The sequence below is a fragment of the Lissotriton helveticus genome, chromosome 8 (assembly GCF_964261635.1).
Source record: "Lissotriton helveticus chromosome 8, aLisHel1.1, whole genome shotgun sequence".
NCBI lineage: Eukaryota > Metazoa > Chordata > Amphibia > Caudata > Salamandridae > Lissotriton > Lissotriton helveticus.
In genome coordinates, this window is record NC_136069.1 from 441,334,287 (window position 1) to 441,355,285 (window position 20,999).

Consider the following 20,999-nt stretch of genomic DNA (forward strand, 5'->3'; position numbering starts at 1 on the left):
CAACGCCACTCATCCACGCAACGCCACTCATCCACGCAACGCCACTCATCCACGCAACGCCACTCATCCACGCAACGCCACTCACCCACGCAACGCCACTCACCCACGCAACGCCACTCACCCACCGCCACTCACTCAATGCCACTCACCCACGCAACGCCACTCACCCACGCAACGCCACTCACCCACCGCCACTCACTCAATGCCACTCACCCACGCAACGCCACTCACCCACGCAACGCCACTCATCCACGCAACGCCACTCATCCACGCAACGCCACTCATCCACGCAACGCCACTCATCCACGCAACGCCACTCATCCACGCAACGCCACTCATCCACGCAACGCCACTCATCCACGCAACGCCACTCATCCACGCAACGCCACTCACCCACGCAACGCCACTCACCCACGCAACGCCACTCACCCACGCAACGCCACTCACCCACGCAACGCCACTCACCCACGCAACGCCACTCACCCACGCAACGCCACTCACCCACGCAACGCCACTCACCCACGCAACGCCAAGTAACCAAAAACATTTCCATGACAAAAAGGAGTCTCTGGCCCTTAATCCACCCACCATATGCAAGCGTTTTCATCAGCATAGCGCCTGATTTGATCTCGCATGACAAGACTGCACGAATGACTGCTGACATCAAATAATTGTTTGCGGGTTTTTGTGATTGCGTGTGTATTTATACATGTATACACACACACACAAAATGTAAACACGTGTAAATACACATTACGTCCATAAGAATAATATATTGCCGTCACAGACATATGATATTCAATATCATATAATGTATTGGAGAACTGCATGCATGCTACTGTACCGGCATGTATGTGTGAACAAACACGTGAAAGTTCAAAGAAAAGTCTACATGCCAAGTTATGTACAATTTACAGCATTTGTATCTACTAGTGATTTTTAGTTAAAGCTTTTACAAATGTTTATTGCTTTTTTGATTTGTAATTCTTTAGCATTGGCTACAAAAAATAAAAATGCAAAAGATTTACAACAAAAAACCCATAAACAATTCTAAATGCACTAACTCTAATGCTGCGAGACCTATTGCATTTCCAATGCTTGTTGTCTTTTCCGATCTAGGTTATGCTTTTAGGTTTAACACAGTTTCAGAATCTATGTGTGGCCTTTCTAGGTTCATTGATAGGCTTGGGTGAATTTATTGACCATACCTCTACTTTTATTTGATTCTCTTCTAGAACACTGCCGATCACGGGCACACTAGACCAGAACTTGGGAGGGGGAAGAGGTAGAGTGGGGGTGGGAGATATCAATATGGAAATAACCCGGTCAACCAATGGAGACAGGGCTGACACTTCAAACTTTAAGGCGGAGCTATCCTTGCAGACAATACAAGAAGACAGCAATTGTGCATTTTAGACATAATGGTCAAACCCGATTTGATTACAGCAAGCGTGTTTTGTGGATCGGAAAATATTTATAGCCTACTGACTAAGATCTTTAAAAGCAGAATGAGTAATTGGACAACTAAAAAGCAGCTTCTACAGATTTTAATACAAAGCAATTTAGAAACAGTTATTGCAGCCCTTTTATCCAGTTCTCTGAACATTCTTTGTGGAGAATGATAATGAGCTAATGAAATATTTTTATTTTCATTTGTCGAAAGACACACATGAACAAAAATATGTTTTCTATCTGCTCATTGGGACATCGCAATAAACAATGGTTCCCTCGGAGGAAGCTCAAAGCCTGTACTTCCTAGGCAACAGTACAAAAGCAATCTGGTCGATGATTTCACAAACCAGTTGTTTAAGGTTTTTACATATACTTACATATTACTGCATGTTTTGCATTTATGTCTTAGCATTTTGTGATGTTAGATTTCCTCCGGCTGTTTCTGGTAAATCTGTTGGGAAAAGATTGCAGAATGTGGTAATTGATGCACACCTCGGAATTATTTTCCAAGCAAAAACCTCAATTTGCGCATTTATTGGAACACAACTTTGAATCATGGTCCAAGTAAATTCTGTACGTTTATAACAGGCAGTGATGGGTTACGTCAATAGAAATTTCCTAGCTCGGTATTGTCATTATTTTGGCCTTGCTGTGCTCCAGGGTTAAAGTATGTTGTATTTTATTGCAGTTGTATTTAAATAGTGCTTCATACACCTAACAGTCCGTTTAAAAAAAAAACAAGGGAACCCAAAGGAGCAATAGGTCAGGGACCTAGGGTAATTATGTATTTCCTAAAGACAGTGGTCCCTAGACAGTTCCTAATATTCTCAAATAATAAATATAGACTGAATAGTTACTATATTCTTTGTCCAGCCGGACAGTATTTAATGTAACATAACAAAATTATCACAGTAATTGTGGTGCATATTCAAGTGGGACACCACCGGTGTCCAACTACCACACTTAAGACAATTCAAACAGGAGGGAAGGGGTAAGGGGAACACAGGGTCTGCGGATCTAATGAATGGATAGACAGAAATCCAATGAGCACACTATTGCTGCAAATCATACATTTGTAATTATGAGCATATAGTGTATTGTGGTCGATGACGTTTCGAACTCTATGTGTAGAATACAGAGTTCATCTTCAGGACATAGAATACATGCCTTCAATTATAACAATCATGTGACATAGCCCACATCCGGGTGGGTATGCCAGAAAATGCCTTCAAATTGGAAAGCGTGCTGCCGGACGTTTGTAATTTCAAAGATTCAGCGAGTCATGGACACGGGTTAGGAATAGGATGGGGCTCATCTGGGAAAAATAACCGTCCAGAATGGTTGTGGGTAGTGGCCCAAATGGGGTCCTCTCAAACGCTTGAGTCAATGCTATATAGTTATTCGGTCATACACCTAACAGAGTAGTAAAGTGCATTTGTGGAAGGATAGCACAGTACTCTGCGGAGTACCATAGATCAAACAGGGCACGTTTGTAGAGCGGCCTGTATGAGGAGTTTTTTGATGTCATGCGTAAATTTGAAGAGAAAAAGCGAGAGAGAGTTTGCTTCAATATTAATTTCTAATTCATAGACCATGTGTGAGTGCAGTCTGGCCTATGTTTGAAGTGTTTTGATGTGCAGATATGGCTGAATCTGCTCAAACTGTGTGATGAACAAGTGTGTAACTGTGCTTACTTCTGGGTGTAGGAGAGAAGTGTGAATATAGGCGCAGCTGCACAAGCCAATACCTGCCAAACATAGAGAGGAGGCGGGGGTGTGTGTGTGTGTGCGTGTGTGTGCGTGTGTGTGTGCGTGTGTGTGTGCGTGTGTGTGCGTGTGTGTGCGTGTGTGTGCGTGTGTGCGTGTGTGTGTGTGTGTGTGTGTGTGTGTGTGTGTGTGTGTGTGTCAGAAAAGCTACAATAATGTGCGCCCTATATGTATACACTTTGCAAATGACATTTCTTTGCTATTATAAGATGGCCGCCATATTTACTGTGCACAGTACCATGCATTTGTAACAAAAGTCCGTTTTCTATGGCTATGTCCTCAGTCACATGTCTGTGTATAGCACATAATCACTGGGCTCTTTTGTGTGATCAAAAAAGCTTTGCCCTTCGAAACACGTAACCAAGAGCAATAAATCTTTCCTTTCGAAACGGAACCCGAGAGCGCAAATTATTGTAGCTTTTCTGGTATAATGACGCCGGTTTAGCTCCACTGGCATGTCGCGCCACTGAACAACAGGCAGATCTCCCAGTAGGAGCTGCAGGGATTGTATACCAGGGGCGGTGGGTGACATTTTAAAGTGGTGGGGCGCAAACTAATTAGCATACAGCACCGTAGCGAGCGAGCGGAGCGAGCGAGCCCGAACCCCAAAAGGGGGGTTTGGGGGGATAACCCCCCCCCCCCCCAGAAAATTTTGAAAAAAAAGAAGAAAAATCGTGCATTTTCAAGCAAATCTGAGAAAGCAGGAAGGTTAATAAAGCAATTGTGAAAGTGCAGTTATTACATTAATAGATGGCATAACATAGGTAGCTGCTTATTCAGTATTACCACAGAGCTTCATACATTCTGTCCTATTATGCTCAGGTGCTGAATTCAGACTATAAGACTTTCATGGAAATCTCAGCTCTAAGAGTAGAAGAAGTTACACAGCAGTGTAATGGTTGCCAGGTTCGTTCCGCAGGAGCGTCAGGAACTTGAAGAAAAGTCCACAGTCTTCCCCTACGGCCTTCCGACTCTATTAGACTCTAGAGTAACGAATGGCACGCAAGGGGAAAACAGGGAAACAAAACAAGGAAAGGCGGGGGAAGAAAAACAGTCTTACAATATACTGAACATTAGACTCTAGAGTAACGAATGGCAAGCAAGGGGAAAACAGGGAAACAAAACAAGGAAAGGCGGGGGAAGAAAAACAGTCTTACAATATACTGAATATAAAAGAGGCAGCGCAATGCGCTGTTACCGTGATTCTGGTTGAGCTGAGCTTTGTACACACTTCACATAGGTCCACGCAAGTACCCCAAACATAAATGGTATAAAGGTTTTCGCAATTTGCCAAGGGGAAAGGTTTGATAGGCAACACAAGCAACGAATCGTTCACCCTGCGGGAGACAGGTCCGGCCAGTGAACAAATGTGAGCAAATCTGTGTAGTCTCCAAATAGAACAAACACTACAAAACTTTTAAAAACAGAGATAACAATGCATTTCTTACCTCAATCAGAATTTTTTGTATTCAACCAACAAGTAGCAGCATTCACTTTTTGTAAAGGAAGTCCGCACGTCTGTCTTTCAGTGTAGCAAACTTGTCAATTACTTGCATATTGAAGTCCGGTATCTTTTGGACTAGCTTGCTCTCTACAGACAGCATCGCCAAAGCATTTAGTCTTTCCTCTAGCATGGTGTTTCTGAGGAATGTCTTTATACGCTTTAAGGCTGAAAAACATCGTTCAGCTTCTACTGTTGTCATTGGAGTCGTAATCACAATTTTGAGTAAAGTCACTATCTCTGTAAGTGAGTTTTCCATATGCAGTTTATGAATTAACCTCAGCAAACTCAAGGCGCTTTTGGCCTTCCGGTACACAGGCATTCCGTAGAGTACAGTTAACTCAGTTCTCAACTGCTCTTTTTTGAGCATGGGATATGCTTCCGCAGCCTGATTCAGAGCACGCTCAGGGAAGGATTCATCATATTGTGCAAACTCTTTACTTTGCAATAAAGTGGCAGTCACCAAATGTTTTGTGAATGAAAAACGTTCTTTTGCCTGCACAATTACAATGTCACATATCTCCTTTCCAATTCGTACCAGAGAGGTGATGTTTTGTCTGCGGTTTGCAAAAATAGAATGCTCTGGCAGTTTGCTCTCCAAATCGTCAACCCCATCTCTCACTTCCATTATCTTTTGTACAAATGCAGGTGTAACGGCTTTCACAGAGACAGTATCTATGTCTTTTCGTTGTAACCGATCGTATAATGCATCAACATGAGTCATTATGTAATGGAATAAAAACAGTAAGAACTGAAACTCTTTGTCTTGTAGTGTTCTAAGAAAGCCATGGGCTTCATTCTGACTTGTGCGATCAAAGTCTTCTCTGGATGATATGGCGTAAAAACATTTCTCAAGGCCCTCCCTGTCTTCAAAGATTAAGTTGACTGTACGAATGTGAAAGTTCCAACGAGTTGAGGATCCCCTTGGTACGCTTTTGTCCACAATCTCATGAAGGGCTTCTGTTCTTTTGGGGGAACGTGTGAAGAATGCTGCTATGCCTCCGATATCCTGGAAGAAAACTCGTGTCTCTCTGATCTTTGATACCGCCTGTTGCATAATAAGATTGAGTTGGTGGGCATAACAGTGCACAAAATGAGCATTAGGGTACACATCTCAAATTCGTTTCTGTACTCCACCAAGGTTTCCACTCATTACGGACGCACCATCATAGCTTTGTGCGATAAGTTTTTGTTTTTGAGGCAGGTCCGGGAAAATTAAGTCCAGTTGACACAGTATAGCTTCAGTGATGGTTGCTGCACTAGAGTCTTTTAAATATGAGAACCCAAAAAACCTCTCCACAATGTTTCTGTCACTGTCAAGGTACCGAAACACTAACACGGACTGTGTTTTAGTGGCCACATCAGTGGTGTCATCAGCCTGAATAGCCACAAAGTCTGTGTTTCGCAACTCTTGCACAATATGGCTTTTTATAATTTCGAGCATACAGTCAAGGAGTTCATTTTGTATTGTATTAGAGGTGCCCTTAAAGACTGTAGCACGTGCTAAATGTGTTTCCAAATCCTTGACTATGGTTGACATTAAATCCACTAGGCCTCGGAAGATACCAGGTTTTGAGGAAGTTTCTGATTCGTCATGGCCTCGCAATGCCAGTTCGAAAGCCCCACAGAAACGAATGCAATCAATGATCCTGGATAGATTTTGTCTGTTCCTATCAACAGCTTCATTGTGTTTTTGAATGGATTTGCGATATGCATCATTTATCTGCTGCTCAATTGGTGCGTCTTCCCCCAACATTCCCAGTCTTGTCAGGTTTTCCAGATGATTTCTTGTGAGCGCATGCTTCTTTATTTTTTCAGCGATGTGCTTCAGGTCAACCATTCCTTGCCGTGTCCAAGAAAAGTCACCACCAAACAGCAAGCAGGGGAAGCAGAACAGAGAATTTTTTATAGGGCACCCTGTAAGCCAATCAGCTTTTTTGTACCAGGCATTTGAGAATGTTCGTTTTGACATTTTTCCTCTGTCCTGGGTAGTTTGCTGTAGATTTATTTCAGGCTGATGAGGTCCTAATTGCTTTATCTGTAGTTTTTGTTCAAGTGGCCGTGACTGGAATGACCTTGCAATCAGCTCTTGTACTGTATTCATGATGGTGTGTTGCTGGCCTTACCAATATATATATTAAAGAAACCTGTCAATAATCAAAATATAACGTATAAGGTGCAGTGCAATAATATGAAATTTCAGTACAAATACAAAATACAGCCATACTGCCTCTCTATGCCATAGTGGTTGCTGGAGGCACTGAAAGAGACACTGCTTGAGGGCCTGGAGAGTGACCAGATACATAGCCCTAACTCCCATGTAAAAAAATATATAGCATCAGTTTCCTTACCTTTAACACTGGTCACTGGTGTTTGCTGGGTTGTAGCCGGGGTCGGGTGAGAGAGCAGCAAAGGAGGAGGTTGGGGTCCTCTTCTTGTTTGCTGATAAACCTGTCAATAATCAAAATACAACATATAAGGTGCAGTGCAATAATATGAAATTTCAGTACAAATACAAAATACAGCCATACTGCCTCCTGCCTCACTGTGCCATAGTGGTTGCTGGAGGCACTGAAAGAGACACTGCTTGAGGGCCTGGAGAGTGACCAGATACATAGCCCTAACTCCCATGTACAAAAAATATATAGCATCAGTTTCCTTACCTTTAACACTGGTCACTGGTGTTTGCTGGGTTCTAGCCGGGGTCGGGTGAGAGAGCAGCAAAGGAGGAGGTTGGGGTCCTCTTCTTGTTTGCTGATAAACCTGTCAATAATCAAAGTACAACGTATAAGGTGCAACGGCTGCGAAAAGGACTCGGCATGCCAGCGTTTCCACCTTTACATAGGGCTGCAGCTTGAGGCCCGGGACTGTGCTCGAGAGCATCTCGCTAGTTTGGGACAAGCAGGAGATATATATATATATATATATATATATATATATATATATATATATATATATATATATATAATAACTTTCCAGAATGTTGACATGCAGGTTTGCATTGAGTGAGAGATCAGAAATCAGAAGAGAAGCAAAATGTAACCTGGCCTGTCAGCTAGGGTCATCCAGTGGCAAGGGCCCGGCTTTAGCGCTGTTGGCGCCCGGTGCAGCAACTAATGTTTGTGCCCCCTCCCCAATGACCACCTCCACCACGACTCCTTCATTACCATCCTTTAACAGAGCCCCTCAAGTCTCCAAAACCACCTCTCTCAGGTGCATTTGTTTCATGTTATAGCGTCGCCCATGGCAGTGTGGGATGTCAGAGCACATTACAGCACACACATATTACACAGAGACAATGAATCATAGGTGTATAAATCAGTTTATAGGAAATGTTACATAAGACAGAGGACTACAAGGTTTAGTAATCACATTTCATCCCTACTGGTAGGCAGGATAGTTTAAGAGTGCTTGGTCTGGAGAAGAATAAACTCAGAATTTAAAACGTAACACCATGGTTGGTGGTTCACTAAAATATTAAGAATTGATTTCTTCCCAAATGAACAACATTATGATAATGAAAGGCTGGGGGGAAAATTATAACCCTCTAATCTATGCCTTGAAGTGTGTATGCAGCTCTTTGATGACGGTTAATAGCTCACTATTCTACATTAGAATTTTAACTTAGAAACTGCAAATAACAAAAGAATCTCTTTGACAAAAGCAGTAATCCACTGCCCTATTTACATTATATGCACTTTGTGATTTGATTGGTACACGTTCTTTGCAGCTGGCATGATAACCCTCTGCACTACATTATGATGAATCAAAGCTTCCACAAGACAAAACGCTGATCTCGTTCCAGGAAGAACATTAATCACCCTGGAGTTATCTTGACATTTTTATTGTTGCCTGAAAATTGCTGGAGGCAAGAACGGGGTAGCAGGTGCTTTTATAACCATAATAGACTTGTAAATAGAGTGAACCCCGCCCCTCCCCACCACAAGTCTGAGCTAGAGCCGGCCCTGCCATCCCTTTGGTGAGAGGAACATACACCAGTGCCAGAAAAGAGAGCTGAGGGGTTCAGATAAAGAGGAAAGAGTGCTAGTGATTTAGTGCCAACAAAGATAAAACCTTTGAAATAAATAAAGATATCACAGAGCCGAAAAAGAGAATGACAAATACATTTAAAGAGACATTGGGGGGGGGGGGGGGATAGAGTAAACATCGCATAATGTGACAGAGGAGAGAGCGATAGAGACCGATATGAAAGAGTGGGAGTGTCACGGTGGAAAAAGAGAGTCGGGGAGAACGGAGACCAACACATACTGTAACAATAAAAATAAAATGTCAAGAAACGGGGGAAGTGGTGAATGGAAGTGAGAGGGGGTGCCGGCCTAGCTTCCATTAGTGCAACTGGTGCAGTAGTGACAAAGCCCAGGGTACTGAGAGGCCCACGGTACCCCTATTATTGCCGTATTTCATCATTCAAACATCAGCCTGGAGGCCCATTCCTTTTCTTGCAGCAGCTAGCAGCTCTGCAAAGCCCTTTCCTATACAGATGAAAGGACGCGCCATATATCAGCAGTTTGTTTTGGGGTCGGGTGTGCACATGTGGGCAGCATGTGTGCCCTGGAATAAAGAGGGGAGTAAGGGCTCCACGCAAGTCTTTTAGCAAATGTTATTGAGGCAGAATAATTGTTATGTGGGACAAATAAATAAAGGAAATACTTTTAAGAACATCTGTCGTCAAGTGAAGACTCTCACTCGTGTAAGGAATGGGACATGGAAGTCCAGTGTTGATGTAATGAGCATTCCTGGTAAGTCATACAGCCCATGCACCAGGTTGGCACATGTAAAAAGGTCATGCATCATAGCCTTCCAAGTCCCTAATATCGTTACACTTCACATGCTGTACTGTTTTTTCTCTCTCTAAAAGTGAAATCTCTCATGTATAGCCAAAGATTCACAATTTTAGAAAAAAGGGATATAGAGAAATTTTGGGCGAATGATGTGGTTTATATTGCAGCAAGCAATCTTTAATAGCTCCACTACGTACTGAGATAGTTTCTTACTTTATTGTAGGCATATGATAATTGGCCTATCTTTGTAACTCAATAGTGTGGCAGGAGGCCAGCAACAAATGTAGACCATATTTAAAGTCCTCCCTCCAACGTCAAGTGGTTTCTCTGTCTTGTTTCTATATTAGGCTCCATTAATGCTGAGGCAGGAGCTGTCTGAACACCCTTAAATCATGCAGACTTGCACCTGAGTAAACAGGCGCAAGGTGCATGTCTCAGGCACCGGATGTCTTTAGGAATAAACCAAGATTACAGGGGGGATCAGGGTCACCCAGTATTTGATGAGGCTCTTTTCCATGGAAAAGATTAAACCAGATAAATGCGCGACCAACAGTTTTTACGCAGCCTTTGCCCAGACTGGCGACGTTTTCATTGACAATCTTTGTTTTCCTTAAATGCCCCCTTTGCATACAGGCTGTTCAACAAAAGCAACAAACAAGCATGAAGCTTTTATAACTTTAGCATGGCTTGGATTTTCAGCGCCCTGAAAGAATGCACTGCACCCAAATGTCAGAATAATGACGAGATATAATTTAGTGCCATACAACTCTTACTAAAATGAAGTCATCATTGTAATTGCATTTATACAGTGCTTACTACACCTGACGAGGCTTCGAAGAGCTTTTCGGTGTGTAGCACGCTACTCTGGAACCCAAAAAGGATTAGTGGTAATCATGAAGTTAAGTTGAGCTGTAAAAGGAGAGACTGACATAGATAAAAACGATATATTGGATGGACACATGTTTGGATAGATGTATATTTGGATAGATGAACAAAAAGGAAGGAGGGACGCCCAGCTGGAGCAGCAGACAGTTACAAGACAGAAAGACAAGCAAAACAACAGGTATGCAAACCAACAGAAGAAAACTGCACAGCTAGCTAGATCGGTGGTGACAGACAGATTGTAAAATGGGAAGATTATGAGACAGTGGAAGAGATTACTAGATGTTCCTCTAAACCATTAACCTCACGTGCCAATTAATTCCCCCCCTTATACTTGGCAGCAACTGCTCTCTTGTATATGTTAAACAATGCCATTCTTCAATTGCTAAAGCAGCCACTTGCAGGTGAACCCTTCCATATCAATTTCTGGGAATGTAACCACCTACACACCTAGAGCAAAACAAACGACTTTATCCTTTCAGAAATGGTGCCTTCTAAATATGTTGCCAGGACCACTTAGACAGTGCTCCACAATAATAACACGGTAGAGTTGCTTTGTGTACGCTTATGTGCACTGGGAAGCCTTCAATGACCTAAGCATCTCATGAAGACAATGTCCAGCGCAGTATCATCGTTGCAAAAGAGCAACAGCGCAGTACGTTATTATACTTCATGTGAGTGCATAGAAATGTTATATAAACATTACCGTGATTAACTTCACAGCTAGCCAGATCCACTGTGGAGTGCGGCCTTCAAACAATTTTGAGAATGACACCCTTTGGAGCCGGTTGATGTTTGCTTCTGTGAGTATCAATAACACTCCAGCAAACAGGAAAACAGCAACATGCAAACAAGCACAAAATAGATCGTCGTAAGCAGTTCAGGCAAGACCAATACTTCAACAAAAAATGCAGGTGAACCTTCTGACGTACGCAGAGGAATTCAAGGGCCTTAGGCTTGAGGTAATCAAGGCAGAAAGTGCTGTTTCCCGAGTTTTTGTCAGCTTTTGTTTTTTAAACCATGTGCATAAGAAAACACAAAACAATGAGAAACAAACTTTATGCGTTCATGGACATAAACCATGTGTCTGAAGACATACATTTATTAAAAGGGAAAAGCACAAAAACAGTGATCGGGAGGTAGGATGTCTGTAGCTACAGCGAGCAGAGCCTGAAGGGAGATTGAAGGGAGATAGGGCAAATATCAACAAATATAAACCGGATGCGAGGTTTGGATACTAGAGAGCCTCAGGGCATGCACTATCCAACCATTCCTTCGTGCAGTACCCTCCTCTCAGAAACTCGCTTCATGCTGCCCCCAGTGCCCCTCCCCCACCCTGCGCTGCCAATGACAACACGTTGCCCTGGGCCTTGCCGTGCCGGGTGCCCTCAACGGGCTGGTCCTGACTGGCGTTCGCGCCCCGGGAGGTCTCTGGCACCCACCCACTCCACTTGGCTGCCGCATATCGCGGTCCAGGCGGGCTCTGACACATTTCAGGGACAGGGTGTCTTTCACACCTCGTAACAACCAATTCAATGTCAGTCTCAGAGACTACTAACTTATCTCTCCCGATGTAGACGCAAAAGTCACACAGACACACACAGATAAAGAGACACACGACACACAGCGATGAAACGCATGAGGCAGCAGACATGAGAAACACGGATCAGACATACATCGGAAAGAAAGCGCTTCGACGCCTCTCCAGGGATGGTAAGCGATATATCAATACAATGACATACATCAATCAGAAACAGCACAGGACGAACGCACAGCTGAGTCTGGCTGGACCCGGGCAGGGCAGCAGACCCCCACAGCAAACACATAAGCGGACAGCCTTTAGGGGTAATGGAGGTGAGAGACTGCGAGGCTGGCTGGAGAGGGAGTAACAAACCTTGTCATTACCGTCGAAAATAGAAACACGAGCATTCATTACATCTCGCAGTAGCATTTTGTGACGACAATGAAAAATAACTGACCAATGTAACCCAATCGTGTGCCTGCTCACATGATTGTGGAGTGGTGTGAGGAAAAATTGCAAGGGATTCCAGTAATTAATTTATTTGAAATGATTCATGGTGCAAGTTGCGTCGACTGCGAAGAAAGAGGTTTACTCGGGTTGTCTGCAGTGTTGTAGATAGACAGGAGGGGTTGATAGGCGTAGCTCCTGTAAAATTAGGGATTGGTTGACAGAATAGGTCCCTAAGCAACAGTTTATGTAAGGATCTCTTCTCTTCTCTTCTGTTTGAGAGAGTGTGAGTGGAAAGAATGCCTCGTGTTTGGATTGGACACGTTTGTGCAGTGTCATGCAGGCCTCTACTTTCTGCCATCCTAGTTGTGGCAGGAAATCGGTAGGAATGTTCTATCCTGTTTGTGGGGAAGGAAGAATGGATTTTGACATAACGTGTATTTGTAAATCTTTTTGGCACTTTGCATCAGATGTTTATAGTTATTTAACTCAATGGTACTCATTTTATTGGCCTCAGGAGAGTAGGGGGCATGGGTGCGGCCTGGGCGGACATGGGGGTGGGGCGGCAGACTCAATTACCCAGCACAGACAGAATGATGTTTGTCATCACCACCCACACACGAGGGTGCTGCTTGTAAACTATAGCACCTTGCACAGTAGCAGCCATTCTGACAGATTCCACCTAGTAGTCTCTCTCACAACACCGCATGACACTGACAGCACTCCCGAGTCCCGGCACCACGTGACATGACAACACACAGCTCTAAGTCTTCACAGTTCAAATAAAACTTATTTACAGTAAATGATGAGTAAAATGACTTGAACAGACTGTAGCGTCTTTAATTTAAATTAAATGCACAAATTCAGTACCTACTAAAATAGACGATCTCTTAAGAGTCTTCCTTCTTCTTCAGACGGCGGATGAGCAGCTCTCGTCTCACAGACAGTCACAGAGCAGAGAGAGGGATGATTCCAGAACAACTTGAACTTCTAACGGTGCGCATGGCCAATCTCTGAATGGCTTCATATGCAAAGTCACAGTGATTGGCCAGCATACAGTCGATGCTGAGCGGCCTGCCTGAGCCACCCACGTGGCATCCAATGATGGATTGCCTGTCCTTGGCGCTGTTCCACCAGCCAATCCTCGCGCTTATACTGCGCCAGGATTGGCTAGGGGGGCCCACACAGCACTCGCCCTTTCGCCTGCCAAACGACGGGGCTGGCTAAACGCGCCCCCCCCTGGCCCCTTCTGTCTGTCTCAGCGTCTACATGACGCTGACGCGCATGCTCGGGTAAGTTTCTGCCCGTAATGCGCAACTCCCGTTTCTACAGCCCTGAGTTTTAAACTGTTTAAATGCCAGCCAACCCGGCCCCACCCCCCTACGCACTCCCTATTTCAGCGAGTGTGTCCCGGCCGGAACCCCCGCTGAAAGCTTTTATATTCTTGATAGGAGGACGGAAAGCTCGTTGTCAGCAGGTGCGTCCACCAGGCTAGTGGGGCTACGCCCCAATGGACGCACCGCTGCTGTTGTATACTGGCTGTCGCCAGTAGGTATTTATAGTTAGGACCTTTTTTCTATTAAAAAAGCGTTTTTTCTTTTGCTAATATCATTGGTACCGCTTGATGAATCTTCACAAAATTTTCAAAACTAATGGGGCGCTAAGGTCAGCTCCTGTCTTGAAAGTTTGGAGGTGATTCGTGAAGCAGGGGCCGGGAAAAAAGGGGGTCTCAAAACGCGTTTTCCCCATGTTAATTTCCATGGGAACTTTAGACACGGCTACAGCCCGAACTGCTGAATGGAATTACACCAAATTCGGCAAATAGGTAGGTTTAAGTTGAGAAAGCAATCCTTTTTTATTTAAATTAAATGGTGCAAATCCGTTCAGTAGTTCCAGAGGGAATTTTTTTATATATCTGAGCACCAAGGAGGGTTCCCAATCACGAGCTCAATTCTGATTGGCTGCCAACACTCCAAACCAGAAAGTGTTCGCAGTCATCTTGTGACTCGGTAACTAAATCACAAGAAAAATTTAAAAAAAAGTGAAAAATAAAAAAAGGGGGTAGGGTAGTAACACCCTGACCCCTTAGGCCTGCTCAGGGGGTCCCACAAGGACCCCCAGGCCCCAAAGAAGCATTTAAAAAAAAAATACATAGGCCGAATTGGCACTGGGTGCGCGAATCCGGCAGATAACATTTAAAAAAAATTATCCTTAAGCCCCCGGGTGGGCCAAGTCCCGGGGGCAATATTCATAATGTATGAGGGGGCCCGCGGGGGCCCCTGCAGCCCTGGGAACCACCACCACCTCCTCCGGGCTATATAATTAATGGGGTGGGGCCTCAAGGGCCCCCCAATCCCCGGGGACCACCACCTCCCTGGGGCTTCTTTGAATAAAGAGGAGCGGCCTCGCGGGCCCCCCTTAAGCCCTGGGGACCACCACCTCCCTGGGGCTTCTTTAACTAAGATGGGGGGGCATTGCAGAGCCCCCGGGACCACCACCTCCCTGGGGTTTTTCAAATGATGGAAGGGGGGCCATGTGGCCCCCCTCCAGAAGCCCTTAATGCCCCCACTCCAGGAGCCCTTAATGGACCTGGGGACCGCCCACCCCCCCAGGAGGCAGGGAACCAGCAGGCCCGTGGGGGCATTGGGGCTCCCTCCACTGTCCCCAATGGTGAGGCCAGGGTATGGGCTCACCGGGGCCAGAAGTGGCACAGGGGGCACACCCCCCCCCCCTCTCAGTAATGAAAAATACATTTAAAAAAACAAAGGCCGGTCTGGGGGGTTGGGGTTCCCGGGGCCATAATTGACCTGAGGAGGGGGGGGCTACGTGGGCCCCCTCCCAAAAAACCTATACAAAAATAAGGCTGACCAGGCCCCGCGGGATGAGGTCCCCAGGGCAATAATTGGCCTCTGGAGGGAGGCCACACTGCCGCACTCCCCAAAATTTATTTTTAAAAAAAACAAGGCTGCCAGGCCCCGGGGGATGGGGTCCCCAGGGCCAAAAGTGGCCTAGGGAAGGGGGGCCACTCAGCCCCCCTCCCATAAAAAAGTAACCGACAACTCGCCGGAGGCCCCACCCCTCCCTGCATGACTCTGCAAACGTGCCCTCCCGGCGCGTTTTAAGTTGGAGAATTAAGTCCTGTTGAATGCTGAGGGTCTCTGGGGGCCAACTACCCCACTAGGTACCTTCAGTAAGCGCCACACAGTTGGATTGCTGAGCGGTGGTCCGAGGCCACGCCCCTTTTACACCACTCTGCAAACGCGCCTCTTGGAGCACTGCTGGTGGGGCGATGAGGTCCTCTTGTGTCCTTGTGTGCATTCTCTGTCTCTTGTTGAAGTAAACGTGTAGTGAGGTGCAGTGTATTTGTAGATGTGTTGCAATTTGATAATTGGGCCTATCGTCCCTGTTGAACTATCCCCAAGCACTTTAAAAAGCCCACCATGTCACTGATTACAAGTTGCACTATAGTGGAGGGGTGTACACTTCTCACCAGAAATTACCAGTTCTGTGCGTTAGCAACCCATCAGTACCATAAAATCCCTTAGAATGGGGAGGTTTTGTTCAGACCTGGATTTACCAGGTTGTATTCTGAATGGTATTCACTTTTCCATGGAGTTTAACACACATTTACCACATACTCTGAAGTTGGAAAAGTGTGCAGGGGGCTCTCGTTAGCCAGGCATAGATGGCAGGAGTGAGGAGGTTGCAGGAAGGAGCGGAGAATGTTTCCTAACAGTTGAGAGCATGTAATACTCCCCACGTGCCTTGTTTGAATTTTGGGCTCGGGTTCATAGAATGTGTCCGGGATATAATGCAGCCTTTTCCCACATCAGTTTTACCTGCTGGTGTTTTGGTCAGTAAAATCTGGTTAATTGTTCCAACACCCAGTAAATCCAAGTGCAGGAACACCAGACCGCTTGTAATTGCGCAGAATAGAATTCCACACGAAAATTCTGCTCTGCATAGTTCTTCTTAATTGTGGCTCATATTCTTTATGGTTACCTTGGAGGCAGACTGATGAGCCCTAGAAAGCTCAACAACATGAGGCAAGAAAAGCAATCAAACAAAGCCTCCTCTACTTGAAAATGGCGTTTGAATGACCTCAAGGGTTGAAGTGTGCAGGATGTATTAGGAACAACATTCCCAATCTTTGTTAAATCTACAGTTACAGTTCCCATATTTTGTGTCATAAAAAAACAACCATTCCAGGATGGATGAGTCAGACCTTGAGGTGTCTCTGGCTGAAAGGGAGACAGTGCGTCATGTTTTGCACTGGAATGTTGCCTGAAGGTAAAGCAAACCAGCTATGTGTACTGTTTTGCATTACTTTGTGACAAGGGAGCATTTACTTGAGTGTTCCCTTGCATCCACCACCGGTTTTTGATGCAAAGCCCTATCAACTAACAATAGTAGAAGGGGTTTTGCACACTGAAAAAAGTCATTTTGAGGCAGGCGTTGCAAGGACAGGCCTCACATTGCTTCACGCTAGGAGACCAGAGCTGAAAATAATTGTTAGAATTATTCAGGAAAAAAAAGACCTCAATAGTAAAAATGAATGTGAAGAGAGCAATTCAGCTCTTGAGTTTGGAGATTTCTGACCCATCCACTTTGGATTTTTAGTAAGCCTTTTTTCGATCCAAGACTTGCTATTTAGGAGTGTCCTGAAGTAATTTTTTACTTAAACATGTAGGAGAACATCTTTCCTTCTGTTAATACCATTCATGTAATGTAACATGCATTGGTAAAGAGCATGTGCTCCTGTTGGCATGTTGGCGGTGAATGTAAATTGTTTGTTACCCAACCTGGTCATAGTCATTGCATGAACCTCAGGATGGTGTAAGAGAGAGTGGAGCCCACCAGGCTTCGAACCTGTGATAAGATATCCAAACGCATATCCCTGTAGTATGTGTAATTATTTTATTAATACAATTTTATGTAGAACCGGCATGGTCCACATGCATGAGAGTGCTCTATAGAAAAAAAGATATAGTTAAAAAATAAAATAAAACCACAATAGAACAATGTAAGTTGCACACAAAAGCAATACATTAAAGATGGAGGGGAAGCAAGTTGCGGACTTTGCTAAATGACAAGGACCTAAATACAACAGACAAATCAAATAGTCAGCAGGGAAGCCAGGGCAGAGTATGTACACATGAATACATTTCTGAAATCCAAAAATAAGGAGAATATCAAACATGTAAAGGTCAATGTATGAAAGCAGAATAGGACAGCAACGCAGAGTAGCAACATGAAGGGAGATTGGAGAGATATATACAATGGGGTAGTAAGGGAAGCAAAGGCTGAATGACACTATGGGGAGGGAGTAAAAGAAGTGGAGAGAGCAGGAGCAAAGTATCAGAATGATAAAGTAACAAAATCCTCAAATACTTCTGAAAATATTTGCTTATGGATTGAACTTGTGTATGGGAAGCACTGTTTAGTATCCTAAATGATCTGGTAAAAACCTGCCCAGTTATAGCTTTCTTGGATAGATTCAACATTTCTTTGCATTGTGACAGAGTTTTAGACATGAACTGACGAGGAAAGGTGTTTAAAGTGAGACACAATGAGTGGATTGGTAAATGGTGATGTGTGATAAGTTCTTGCCTATGCTTTATACAAACAACTGTCGGTTCAAAATTCAGCTTTAATACTGATGATAGGATTAAAAACAGCGGACCATGTTTCATCTGCCTCGGCTCCCTGCAGTGGTTGCCTCTGAAAAGGAAAGGTTTTTTTAAATCACTTAGTCTGGTACATAAATCTCTGGGTGATACATGACAAACCCCAGTATCAGTTGATATGATCCTAACCAAAGTCTACCGATTCATTCTGATGCTCCACGATTGGTTGAAGAATTTTCTCAGTGACTCCTCCAAGTGGAACTCGCTTCCCTTATCGGTTTGGCCGAAATCCTCTCTTGAACTTTAGGTGCATAGTTCTGTTAGCATTGGTTCCTTCCGAGAACCAACATACCCTTTTATTGAGTGTTGCACTTTACAAAACGGCGTTAATCAATAAATAAATGTTTCACGTGTTGGCTGTTATTGTGTAAACAGTGATGATGGTTTATTTTGTAGTATTATACCTGGTAAAGCCACAGCTTTGGGTAATTTTTGTTGTGCTACAGAAACAATGGTTTCTGGACCATAATTGTAACAATCGGCCCATCTGACAATTGCCTTATTTATGGTATAGAGGATAGTGAATACATGTTTAGAAAATGTAATGAATTAATCATTCTAGTCATCCTCTAAACTTTTCACAGTTGGGCTGGACATTGCTAAATTTTGTGCTAAAAATATTTACCTAAAGGTTAAAAGAGGATTTTTGCTAAATGTAAATACTGAAAAAAAAGTTTGATCTCCGCCGATTATATTATTTTGACACTGCTGTATAGCATACCTTCTAATTCGTTACCATTTGTACTCAGCTCAAGTCTGGCCTGTGGTTTAGCAGGAGCCATTGCATCAAATCCTGTTGATGTTGTGAGAACACGGTTGATGAACCAGCGAGTCTTACTTAACTCTTCAAGCCCTTGCTACAAAGGTACTCTGGATTGCTTTCTGCAGGTAAATGTTTATCCATTCATAAGTATATTAAAGGAAATGAGACTCTCGTTACAAAATAGCATTTGGTATTAAATAACAAGGAAACCCACACAAATTGGTTTACCAAGCGAATCTGTGTGTAGCTGCAACTCTCACTTCAATCAATTCATTCTGATTACCTAACACAATGAAACGTGGGCATGTGCTTAACAATCCCTAGCCAAATTAATACCCCATTTATTTTATTTGACACAGTAAAATGATTACAGTAACAGTCTTAACAAAGGCCAATTCACAAACGGATACCTCTTCTGATTTATACATCATCTGGAGTCCATCCAGCAGCTTTACAGGAACTAACACTATTACAAAGCTTCTCTGCATGCACACCTGCCCATTTTTCACATATTCATAACAACTTTGGTTGTCAACATAACAATATATCCAAAGTGTATTTTCAAAACCCTGTAACCTACAAACACTTTAGACAGATGTGTGATATGTTGTAGAGCATTTTCTTATAAACCTTTCATAAATGGATTGTGACTGTTCACAAAAACACTCTCTCTTTCCAGTGGATGGTAAAATGACACTATTTTGCCCGATTCTATCTCATAGTGGGATAATTGCTACAGAAACGTACACCTCATTAGCTTAATCTAATGTGTGCAGAGAAAATTTATGAATACACATCTATGTAAAACATTAACATGTGTATAGTTACCATATGTTGAACAATGTGTCCCTCTGCCCATTTGCTATCACAGTGCCATACCACTGTTTCCCTGAAAGAACATGAAATGCTCAGACACGATTCTGGTACTACTTTCTTTAACTTAATCCTAAGCAAACCATTCATCACTTTCAAAATCAACAGTCTTTACAATACCCTTTTAAAGCAAATCAAGACACACTGCACACAGAACATCGGAATTGCCCTGGCCCTTGCACTTTCATTTCATGCTAATCTGTTTAGAATCCCACTCTTCCTTTGGCATAGAGCCATGCTCCCCAGCTCTTTCTTACCTTGTTAAGAAAAAAACAAGGGGTGGCACATCATTCTTTGTTCAAGCGGCCAAACCATGGAACTCTTAAACCCCCAACATAAGATCCATTAATAACCACCTTCGCTTCAGAAAACTACTCAAGAATTGGCTCTTCCCCACATAACCACCATAAGAAAATAGATAGAAATATACAGCATGTATCTCTGTATATAAGCATTTTTTTTACTATTGTAGATATGTACCTATATGTGTATTGCTTTGTATAAACATTTAGAATACTTATGTTTAAAATCTTATTATACATATATAATTATTAGTTCTGCTTAACAAATGTACATAAAACTGGGTTACTTTATTCTATGTTTTTAACATGTATATAAGTGACAGCATAAATAAGTAAATCTTTTTATTATAACTATCTACAATTGCTTCTCTATTGATCTACAAAAATATATATATATATAAAACTAATTTAAAGTACAACACTTGAAAGCCAGAGTTTATTTAATGCATCTTTGATCTATATATATTACCTTCTTTTGTGCGTCTATATACCTTCCATGTACTTATGGATCTATATCTTTATTACTTTTAGATCTATATATTTTTTTACTTTTACCTATTTATTACTTTTCTTCTAATTCAGCATATCCAATGCACTACACTATTTTTCACCCTATACCGCCCTCAATAGAGCCTCTAGCTCAACTCTCTGACTCATCTCAAAGCTCTTTTTACTACACTTTCCTATGCACTACCCTATTTCTCACCCTATACAACTATCAATATATCCATTACCTCCATTCTCTCACTCATCCCAAACCCCATGCCACTACTTTGATCCCCAAAATAACCCCTTTGAGACTCTTCCCTACCCCACCCTGCATCATCTCATACCTCTTTTTACTTTTCTGATCCCCAAAACAAGCCTTTCTAAAACTCCCTCACTCTTCCACCTTCACCTCCCTTTTACTCACCCCCTCCCTTTTACTCATCCTAGCCTCCTTCCACTGATATGAGCTCCAAAATAAACAATTTTCTATTTAAAAAGAAAACTCTAAATCCT

The 20,999-nt window shown here is 43.3% G+C and overlaps 1 protein-coding gene across 3 annotated transcripts in view; it reads left to right on the plus strand.

Annotated features, from left to right (window-relative positions):
* SLC25A30 (solute carrier family 25 member 30) overlaps window positions 1-20,999 on the plus strand; it is a 228,293-nt gene that overhangs the window by 127,727 nt on the left and 79,567 nt on the right. For all 3 annotated transcript variants that reach the window (XM_078657313.1, XM_078657312.1, XM_078657311.1), the window contains exon 8: window positions 18,809-18,947. In XM_078657313.1, the coding sequence (XP_078513439.1) occupies window positions 18,809-18,947 (139 nt within the window). The remainder of the gene's footprint in view (window positions 1-18,808; window positions 18,948-20,999) is intronic.